Source organism: Strongylocentrotus purpuratus, unplaced genomic scaffold (genome assembly GCF_000002235.5).
Source record: "Strongylocentrotus purpuratus isolate Spur 01 unplaced genomic scaffold, Spur_5.0 spur5_scaffold_18, whole genome shotgun sequence".
Lineage (NCBI taxonomy): Eukaryota > Metazoa > Echinodermata > Echinoidea > Camarodonta > Strongylocentrotidae > Strongylocentrotus > Strongylocentrotus purpuratus.
The window spans coordinates 27,708,208-27,719,615 of NW_022145603.1; the positions used below are offsets into that span (position 1 = coordinate 27,708,208).

An 11,408-nucleotide genomic window follows, 5' to 3' on the forward strand; every position below is an offset into this window, starting at 1 on the left:
CAGATGTTGTTTTTTTGTTTTTGAGAGTTAATTTTCGTCTTCATGTCAACAATGCAAGATAAAATTGTCGGTAAGATCGATCGAGATTCAATTGTATTGAAATTGCCGACCAATTTTTCGCACACGTATGGTATCCTCCATCGCTCAAACCATTTTTTAACATGTAAACCTATGGGGTAACCATGGAGACTGACCTATTTTTTTAATAACCATGGTTATTAAAAATATTGAAATGTTTTATGCATGGTTACCGGGAATTTTACAGGAACAGTTGAAGTTTATGAATGCAATTCGACCAATCAGATGGCTGGATTTCTTAAGTGAGGTATATAAAACATTATTTGGACCGCTGAAGGGAGTTATATTTCCCAAGTGGTTATATTTTCCTGAAGCGCACAGCGCTGAGGGAAAATATGGTCACGAGGGAAAATATAACTCCCTTCAGGTCCAAAGAATGTTATATACCCCCTGCCAGTCAATAACTGTTATATTAGATAGCCTTTGTTTTTGTTTTTTTTGTTGGGGGGGGGGGGTCCATATTTTTGTTTGCCCGAAATTTTAATTATTTTTTTTTTCGGGGACAATCAAAATTACGTAAAAATAATCTGTCGAGATAGTTCAAGAAAGAAAAAAAAAAAATCAAAAAAAAATTTGGGGAAAAAAAAAACAAAAAACAAAAAAACAAACAAAAAAATCGAAAAACAAAAATTCTTACCCTACAAAGCATTTTTCGGGAAAGAAAAAAAAAATTACCCCAAAAAGCATTTTTGGGAAGAAAAAAAAAACATGTGGAAAAAATAATTTCAAGGGAAAAAAAAAATTAGTGAACCAATATTGAAAAAATAAAATGACCCTCGGTTATGGTGTAATGTGTGTAATTGGTGACATACAGTCCTCAAGAGGGCGACATGCATTGATTAAAAATATATTCATTTCACCAGCCGGTAAAATATAACACCGAAAAGTGACCGGCCAGAAAAATATAACAATTTGGATCCTCGCAATTGATATCACGTGACGAGCTCTGGACCAATCACATCTCGGTATCTGTCTAAGCTATCTAATATATATACATAAAACCATTATTCGAATTATCAGAACTTGTTTTCTAGTTTCAGTATAAATATAATTCTTTCTCAGGCTATATTTATAATTTCCTGACGTTCAACTGGCAGTATGCATAGTAGGTCAATCAGGTTAATGTAATGTTTCTATAATGTTCTGTTTTGTACAATGCATGCGTGTAACAAGGAGGATGATTCTCAATCTGATATCGGTAAACGAAACAATCCTGCAATGCAAACAACATCTGCAGGTAGGACAGAAAAATGCAAATTTTTCCCTACCTAAAGAGGGGGGGGGGGGGGGGGGGGGGGGGGGAGGGGGGATCAACTTCACAGGCCCTCATCCTGCCCACGAAAGAGTCCACTTCATATTATGTCTGCACCACCCCTCCCCCCCCCCCCCCCCCCAAAAAAAAAAATCCTAATTACAGGCCTGTTATAACAAACCATTCCATGCTGTTCCATGACGAAGAGGTAACCTGACACTGTGTGAGCAGGCTTGTCTTTATCGAAGGTCAACTTTTTCTCGTCTGCAAATATATGTTGTCCTACTGCTTTCGCTGTATCCTTATCATACGCTTCAAAAGTGATATCTGCTAGAAAATCATTGTTTCTCGTTCTCTGTCGTACATTTGGGAAGTCCTTTTGTTGTATTTTCTTGACAATATCAAGTCCCACCTCCCTTCCAAGGGCAGCAGTGAAATACAAGAGGTAACGGAATTCTTGTGGGTTCTTGCTCATCAGTACCTCACCCATCGACCTACTGTACTCTTCGCGATTCGTGTCATATAGAGAGGCAAGATAAACAGATGCAATATATTCTTGAAATAATTTGTGAGGGAAGAAGACACTAGTGATTACAGACTGTGGAGCAGTTAAGGTTCTTTTCCATCCGGAAACATTTCGATTTTCCTGACTCAGAACTCCGATTCTGCAACATGTCTCCATGGCATCCTTGCACGAGCTGAAGTCCTCCTCATTAAAAACTAATTTCTTGTTCAGTAGTCCTGAGAATGCAATCGATCCTATGCTTTGCAAACAAAGCTTGATACTTTCCATTTCCTTGTCCAGATGTGCTTTACGTAACACTTTGACAACCTTTGACACATAATGGTCTCTTAGATACATGATCATTTGTTCAAATAATTGAGAAAATGTCTTCAGTCTTCGTATTGTTTCTCTTTTCTCTCTGTCACAATGTTCCCATAAGATACATAGCATTGCTACGAAAATTGGGAAGGGTGACATATTCTCCTTGATTACATCATTCACTTCAATAAACCGACTGAGTTCTGATCCCGCCTTTTCATCATTTATGAAGTACCTCTTGATGTATTTTGAGACATTATCAGCACTAAATCCTTCTACTGCAATGAATGCATACAACCTACTCAATCCTTCGTTGGATTTGATCTGTTCCGCCCTCCATGGTCTTGTTGTCACCAGAACAATGCATTCCTTGAATTTCTCCGATCGTAGAATCTGAGAAATATCTGAGCTTGCTGTGGTAGAGAGGTCCCCATCATACTCATCTAGTCCATCAAGTACAATCAGAACCTTTGTAGGTTGAGACAATATGTAATTATCGATCTGTCTAGGGCTTACAGCATTACTATCAGAGAGATAGTTTAACATAATATCACCAATTGTCTGACCCTTTACAACATTGCGCAGGGGTATAACCAGAACCCAACTGAAGTTCTGAAACTCTGGAGATCCATTGACCCAATCCCATGCGATCTTCGAACAGAAGGTCGTTTTACCTACACCCCCTTCACCTTCAACCAGAAGACGCTTAGGAATTTCCCCATTAATCTGTGTAGTAAGAAGATCAGTGTAATCCAGTGGCATTTTGGTTCTCCTTGTTCCCTTTTCGCTCCTGAGCAGGGTTAAGTTTGTGTAAATTTGCTCGAATTCAAGGATGATATTGAAATCAAGCGGGTTAGGTTTGATTTTGCACATTTGTCCGCGATAGAATGTCTTCAAGTCTTCCCCACACTGGAGAACCTGTGCCTCAGTCATGTTTGGTAGGGAAGTATCTAGTATAGGATCTGTACGGAGATTAAAAACAATTCATGTTATTTCAACGAAATATCTATTTCAATAGATGTTACAAATAAGGACACAGATATTAAATGCCTAACGCGTCCAGAAAGGCAAATGACACCTTTTGGTGGTGAATATAGGGACAAATCAAATATCTACAGGGTTGCTACACATCCTGCGACACAACCCATTACAAATGAAATGATATGGGTCGATCATGCAATTACTATCAGCCTTCGACGGTATATTATAGATATATTATGAATAGATGATTTACATGATGTAAATGTGTACCTGGCAGGAATTAATTCCTTGAAATGCTAGAGCGCCGCAGTGGCTGCTTTGCTAAAGCCGGGGTAATAATCGGGGCAGCGACAGGAGCGTCACAACGTGACGGACATGTGCGCCATAAGAAGCCACCATTAATATAATTAATATTATAACATTGATCAATGCTCATAATAGTATTATGTCAAAGAGCTCGCTTTAAAAAGAAAGTCCACCCTAACCTAATTTTATTCTTAATATGAGCAGATAATGAGAGAACAGAGTATCTAATCTTAATTAATTTTCACATTGAAATATATAATATTTATCTAAACCAAACCTACATTGATCTGGAACTACTTTGAAAATGCAGTATAGCTGCAATTATTTCAATTGTTGGAGTTGTTAAAAATAAGACACTAAAGTCCCCTGATGAACGAATGGTCTTTTGTGTAAAATGTGTAAAGTACACTTACCAGACTGTGAGGTTCCAGATGTAAGATATTCACCTTAAGAACATAAATAAAAGTACATAAAAGAACAGTTAACATTTTGTTAATAAATGTTGTAAAAATGTCCACATACAAAACAGTGAATTTCTGTGTAAATAATAAGCAAAGCTGGAGTATACTTCCGCACCTTTCTCTTTTTGTCCATATCTTGTAACATTGTAAATGAATTAAAGTAGATTAAAGTGGATAAGATTTGCAAGCCTAAGCCATACATTTTTCTTGGCTGATAATACTTCTCCTTTTTAAGTTATAATATTTGATAAATTTTAACTGTGTTTTTAATGCGGATAAAATCATTCACGCTTTCGTATCTATTTCTCACTGTCCGTTGTATATGTGTATCACAATGTTTATCATTATCATGTACCTCTGTGATTACGCATGAAATGACGAAATTCATGTAACAGAAAAGACAAAATACAAGTACAATGGAAAAGTTACCTTCCAATAATTTTGTCTGAAGTGCACCCATATCAGCATTTTTAAGAATTTCTCCGAGAAGCGCTCTGCAATCAGTGCCACCTCTCTGCTTGACTTTCCATTCGCAGAATAACTCGATCAGGGCTCCTGGGATGTTCAAATGATGTTGGGTCAGTACATTCCGGCTCTGAGCTAAGCTGAAACCAAGACCAATGCACATGTATTCATAGCAGTTGCCTGGAACTTCTTTAGCGAGCAAGATCAGTTCACTCTCCTGCAGTACACTATCTATCGATCTAAAAGAATACAAAAAGAAGAGAACAGTAGATTAAAATCCATGTATTCAAGAAAATAAATACTTTCATTATTTTTACTCATGAAAAGGGGAAACAAATTCATTTTTATTTCATTTTTTTTCATTTCCAAACATAAAGTAACAAAATATTTCATGTTGACATGTCCAGGACATGGTTGATAATTGGTTTGAACAAACAATAAATAAATGTACAACATGACTCCGATATCCTAAAGAAGTAACAATTACTTTTAAAAATTCCATCATGTACAAAAAAAAAGAATAATTTAATTTGTTTGTTTAAATAAAAAGAGAAGTAAACAAACAACACAAGAAAAGAAAACAAAATGTTTTGAAATGCAGAAGCCTCGCATGCACATCCCATGCACAGGCATTTATATATATTACATAATATGGTTGCGAATGTACGAGTTGAGCGTGTGTATGCATGGGTTTACATGGTGCATGTCGTCTGTGCTAATTCATTTAGCTTTGTAACATCGTTAAGATGAGAGAAAGTGGTGCTAAGGTAGTGACTTCAATGCTAGATGTACAAGTAAAGATAATCTTACAATATAAGTGAAAACAGGCCATTATTAATGATACACATTTGGAAAAGCTGATCTGATCGATTCCTTAATTCTCCCAACTATATTATTACAATTTCGTTACATTTTAGGTGGTCACAAAGCAAGAAATTGGCTCTCTACATACCACTCCAGACATTTAAGTGTTGATAGATTTGTTATTGCCTGTTTTATGTCTTCTCTCATTTTAATAACTTAAATTGTAGTACCCATGAAGAGGACCCGGATTGAGCTCCACATCCCCCGCTTTAAAAAGCAGTAACTCGGTCAGGTACGGCTGCTGTGATAACATCACATCAACTGTTCCTTTCAAGCTATCCGTTTTGTGGCACGATGATCTTGATGATGTATGTGCCATCTCCTGCAAATTAAGAGATACTCCAATTAGTCCACTAATCTATGCAAAATAAAGTATACAGGGCATGGGTTAATTGAGTTTGAGTTTGAGTTTGAGTTTGAAGTTTATTATCCAAAACAAAAAGTACATCAATATATAACAATCAAATGTGAATGATTAATTAACATTGAAAGGATAAATGGGACCAGAAAATAGCATTTAATGATAATCGTGTCTAGTACCACTAACACAAAAAGTATCACAGCAATAAATGAGAATGTAATGAATAAATATGAATAACTATTGAATTCATACCTAAGCTACAAATTATTCTACATCTAGGGTAAATATGTTCTGTGCTTATATACAAAGCTTTGGTATTTTACACTAAATAAAAGATGAAGAATTATATAACATAATATTTACAAAAAGGCAAGAGCCTTGGTTCTAAGTTATAAACAACTATTCTATTAACATTTGTGATATAAGAGTTCTACGAAAGCAAGATACTGATGCTTTCTCCCGTACAGAAAGGGGTAGATCATTCCAAAAGCGTGTGCCTCTGTATGACATTGAGAATTTACCTTGCGTTGTCCTTACTTTAGGCACACTTAACTTCTTACTTTCTCTTTGTCTAGTCTCATAGTTGTGCTCTATGAAACAGCAATACTGAATTAGAGACTGTGGCAATTTATCATTCAATAATTGATACATAAAAACACAAATAGATAATTTATGGAGTTGATACACATTCAATAATTTTAGCTCCTGGAATATCGGTTGTGAATGAGTCCTAATTGGACTAAACGTTATAACTCTTAGTGCCATCTTTTGGCTTAATAATAAACACTTCATGTTCATTTCATAATTACTTCCCCAAACCTCAATTCCGTAGGTCATATGCGGTTGAATTAACGTCTTATACAGTAACAACAAAACACGCCTTGGCACAAACTGTCTTAATCTATATAAAACACCAACCCTTTTCCTAATAAACTTATTAACCCTTTGGATATGAGGTTTCCACGTCAAGTGTTGATCTATATAAATTCCTACAAATGATGCAACATCAACCTGGGCTATTTCAGTCTCTGCTATTTTTAGCACCCCTTGAGTTACTACTGATTGCCTACTCCCTCTTATTAACAAATAATTAGTCTTTAAGAGATTGACTGTAAGTTTATTCACCTTACACCATATGGTCACCTTATCAAGATGCATATTAACTATATTATCCATATCAATTGAATTCTGTCTCGGTGGAAACGTATGAAATAAGTTAGAATCATCGGCAAAAAGTCTAAAATTAAAATAATTTGTTGAGTTTGGCAAATCGTTTATGTACAACAAAAACAGGGTAGGTCCCAACACAGAACCCTGAGGTACACCACATGTTATTATCAGCTTCAATGAGCTATGTCCATCAAAGTTCACAAACTGAAATCTATTACAAAGATAATCTTTAAACCACTGGAGAGGCAGGCCCCTTATTCCATAATGTTCTAATTTTCCAGCCAATATTGCGTGATCAATTGTATCAAAAGCTTTCTGGAAATCTAGGAATACACCTAGTGTTACACTGCCCTTATCCAGTGATTTAAGCACATCATTAACCAAATTAATTAAAGACAACTTAGTACTATAATGTTTACGAAAGCCATACTGGTGCTTATACAAGACATCATTTCTTTCAAAATAATCAAGTAGCCTCTTGTTTACTAATTTCTCAAATATTTTGGCCAAAAGAGGCAAAACTGAAATAGGTCTATAATTGCCTGGGACATTTTTATCCCCTTTTTTAAAAATTGGTGTAACTTTGGCTACTTTCATTGCCTCTGGGAACACACCGTTCAATAATGACTGATTATAAATATAAGATAATGGTTTTGCAATTACTTCAGCAGCATCCTTCAGTAATCGGGCTGGAATATCATCAAAGCCGCAAGCTTTCTTTACATTTAAAGTTAATAAATAGTCCTGTACCTCATAATGAGTAACTGGTTCCCAAAACATAGAGTCAATTATTCCATCACTAAGATAACCTTTGAATGTAATAACATCGTCAACATTACCTTTAATAGATTTAGCAAGGTTAGGCCCAACGTTCACAAAAAAAATCATTAAAGCCTTCTGATATTTCTTTCCCTGAAGTTACAACTTTCTTACTACCATTTTCATCAACACAGAGCTTATCTACATGTGACGTTTTTACTTTACTGTTTCCACTCTTCAATAGCTTATTTATTGACTTCCATGTTTGCGCCGTATCACCTTTATACATTTCAAATACATCACTGTAATATTTCCTCTTCGTATTCCTCAAAACTGTAGTTAAAACATTTCTATATGTCCTATATTTTTTCAAATTATCTTCACTATAATTTGATTTTAATACTTTACCATACAATTTATGTTTCTTTTTAATTGACTTCTTAATAGCTCTAGTCAGCCATGGTTTATCATTTTTCCTCCTGGAAGAGTGACGATGAACAATCGGAGCATATTGATCACATATACCTATGAATGATTGTACAAATATATCATATGCTTTATTAACATCAGTACATTCATATACATTTTCCCATGATTCCAAGAGTAGACTATCCCAAAACTGTTCTTTCTCATAGTTTTTATAACTTCTATATTGTACTTCTCCTTGTGGTTGTAATTTTACGGAGCTATCTTCAAAAATAGCAAATATAGGGAAATGATCAGAAACGTCAGTTACAATTGTACCAGCACATATACGATCTGCACCCATGTTTGTGTAAATATGATCAATTAAGGAACCTGACATGGGTGTTACCCTCGTAAGTGTCTTAATTAATTGGTGTATCCCCAAACACACTAAGGAAGTAACTAACATTTCAGCATTTACGCTGGGATTATACAAATCAATATTGAAATCACCCATTAAAATACACAACTTTTTATCAACTTTAATCCTTTCTAACACAGACAATAAACTCTCTTGAAACTGGAAAATATCAGTGTTTGGTTTTCTATAAATGACACCTACAACAACGGAACGATCACCGATCTGAACCTCAAGCCATAGTGATTCAGCAAAGTCAATATCATACTTTAACATGTTATATTTCAAAGAAGAATGAACATAGACTCCAACACCTCCTCCCCGTAAACCAGGGTCCCGGCAATTCACTTCCAAAGTATAACCATCTATCCCAAGGATATCTGCACAAGATACATTCCAGACTTCAGACAATCCAATTAAATGAAATTTTGATTTGATGCATTCTTCAAAATTTCATTTAATTGGATTGTCTGAAGTCTGGAATGTATCTTGTGCAGATATCCTTGGGATTAATTATGAACGTTGCATGGCCAAATAAAGTAGAGCAATTGTTGAGGTGCATATAATGTCATGATTTCGATTTACCTTTACATATATCTGCACATTGATTGTTTTTCTCCAATGTCAGTTCAATTAGAATATTTAAAAAAAAGTAATGAACACAAACGATCAGCATGCAAGCCTGCTTACCTTTCCACGTGAAGGTCCATGTTGTACAGCATCACAGTCTAAGCCAGATGTAGGTGAAATCAGTTTGTCCCCAGTAAGTGACGTATTGGTGTAGGAATGTCCTTGTGTAAATGGCTCATTGGTGTAGGAATCTCTTGGTGTTGTTAGTAACTCCTGGGTGTAGGAGTCTCCTGGTGCAATTGACAAATTGGGGTAAACATCTCTTGGTGTCAATAACTTCCGGATGTCAGAACCTCTAGGTGTAAGTAAGTCCTGGGTGTAGGAGTCTCCTGGTGCAATTGACAAATTGGTGTAAACATCTCTTGGTGTCAAAAACTTCCGGATGTCAGAACCTCTAGGTGTAAGTAAGTCCTGGGTGTAGGAGTCTCCTGGTGTAAGTGACAAATTGGTGTAAACATCTCTTGGTGTCAATAACTTCCGGATGTCAGAACCTCTAGGTGTACATGTAAGTAAGTCCTGGGTGTAGGAGTCTCCTGGTGTAAGTGACTCGTTAGCATATGAATCTGTTGGTGTCAGTAAGTCTCGGATGTCAGAATCTCTTGGTGCTAATAACTCTTGGATGTAGGAGTCTCCTGGCATAAGTGACGTATTGCTGTAGTAGATGTCTCCTGGTGTAAGTGGCTCATTAGCATCTGTTGGTGTCAGTAACTCGTTAGTGTGGGAATCTCTTGCTGTGAGTAACTCCTGGATGTAGGAGTCCCCCAGCGTAAGTGATGTATTGGTGAAGGAATCCCCTGTTGTAAGTGACTCACTTGTGTAGGAATCTCTTGAAGTAAAAGTTTCCTGGATGAAAGAATCTCTAGGTGTAAGTGGCTTCTGGATGCAAGAATCTCTAGATGTTAGTGACTCCTGGATGCAAGAATCTCTTGGTGTAAGTAACCTGTTGGTGCAATAATCTTTTGGCTGAAGTATCTCAATGATGGCGGAGTCTCTTGGTGTTAGTAAATCTTTGACGTTAGAATCAGAATGTATAATCAACTCCCTGATGTTTGAATTGTTTGGTGTAAGCATAGTAAGATCTTCAACGTAGGAGTCACATACAATATGTTGGTCCTTTCTACAAGAATTTGTTAGAGAGAGCAAATGTCTAATGTTTGAATCAGTTGGTGTCAGCAATTGTTTAATACATGTATCAGAAGGGGCGGGTATCTCCTTGATAGGAGAATCACTTGCCGTTAATAAATCATGTATGCACTGATCACATGAAGTTAGTAAATCCTTGATGTCTGATGTGTTTCCTGACGACCGAATGTTCAAAGTTTTATGAGGACATCCCTTGGGATCAGGGCCATCTTGTCTGCTTTTGTCATCTTCGGACTCCTCTCCAGAATCACCCATTTTCGCTTCAAGTCTCTCGCAAAGAACCTTCAGTCTCTGAATCCTTTGCAATCTTTCTCTCCTTGGTGTCAGCAATTGTTTAATACATGTATCAGAAGGGGTGAGTATCTCCTTGATATGAGAATCACTTGCCGTTAATAAATCCTGTATGCACTGATCACATGAAGTTAGTAAATCCTTGATATCTAATGCGTTTCCTGACGACCGAATGTTTGCAGTTTTGTGAGGACATCCCTTGGGATCAGGGCCATCTTGTCTGCTTTTGTCATCTTCGGACTCCTCTCCAGAATCACCAATTTTTGCTTCAAGTCTCTCGCAAAGAACCTTCAGTCTCCGTATTCTTTCTTTAAGCAATCTTTCTCTCCTCTCCTTAACCTCATACTCCCTAATCCAATGAACAAATGTTCCGATTCGGACCCTCCACTCACTTAGTGATACAGGCATCTTGGCAAATCTTGACTCAGTCACAGGAACAAGTCACGATCTGGAAGAAAATAATGGTAGGGGGCCTACATTATTAAGTAATGCAACATAGCATTGGTAATGTCCACACCTATACAGTAACACATTTATGAACAATGGTCAACTGAAAGTGTAATTAAAATTATTAAATAATAAGAAAAAGAGGATAGTCAATCTGAATAGCCCATATTGTTTTATTTTACAACTACCTAGTATGTTTTGTTTTGCATAAGTAATGACTGGAGTAGTAGTAGTAGTACGAAAAGTAGTTAGTAGTTGTAGTAGTTGTTAATTTTGCCATGCTCGCATTGCTGTTTGGATGGTGGATATGTAAGGCTTCCTCCAAGCCCCCTGAAGGGCATATACACCCCATTTGAACACTTTAGATCTCCTTTTCCTGTATAGCTGATTCCTACAAATTTTGATTAGAATCCAGCCATGGGTTTTCTAGAAGGAGTAAACATGGAATTATTGCAACTGAGAAATTTTGGGAGGGGGTACGTACGTAGTACACCGTATCAGGACAACTACCCCCTGGGCAATCACCCCCGAAAAATTACTCCCCGGTGAATTAC

The 11,408-nt window shown here is 36.6% G+C and overlaps 1 protein-coding gene across 1 annotated transcript; it reads right to left on the reverse strand.

Moving 5' to 3' along the window:
• Nucleotides 1–1,731: 1,731 nt before the first annotated feature.
• LOC105444123 (NACHT, LRR and PYD domains-containing protein 3-like) lies at nucleotides 1,732–3,086 on the reverse strand. The gene is made up of 2 exons (XM_030988895.1): nucleotides 2,328–3,086; nucleotides 1,732–1,746 (listed from the first exon to the last, which is right to left on the reverse strand). Exons 1-2 carry the CDS (start codon nucleotides 3,084–3,086, stop codon nucleotides 1,732–1,734), a joined length of 774 nt encoding a protein of 257 aa, XP_030844755.1.
• Between the last annotated feature and the right edge of the window lie 8,322 nt (nucleotides 3,087–11,408).

Excerpts from the sequence above, each read along its gene's own strand:
- LOC105444123 (XM_030988895.1), bottom strand. The coding sequence starts at position 3,086 with ATGACTGAGGCACAGGTTCTCCAGTGTGGGGAAGACTTGAAGACATTC.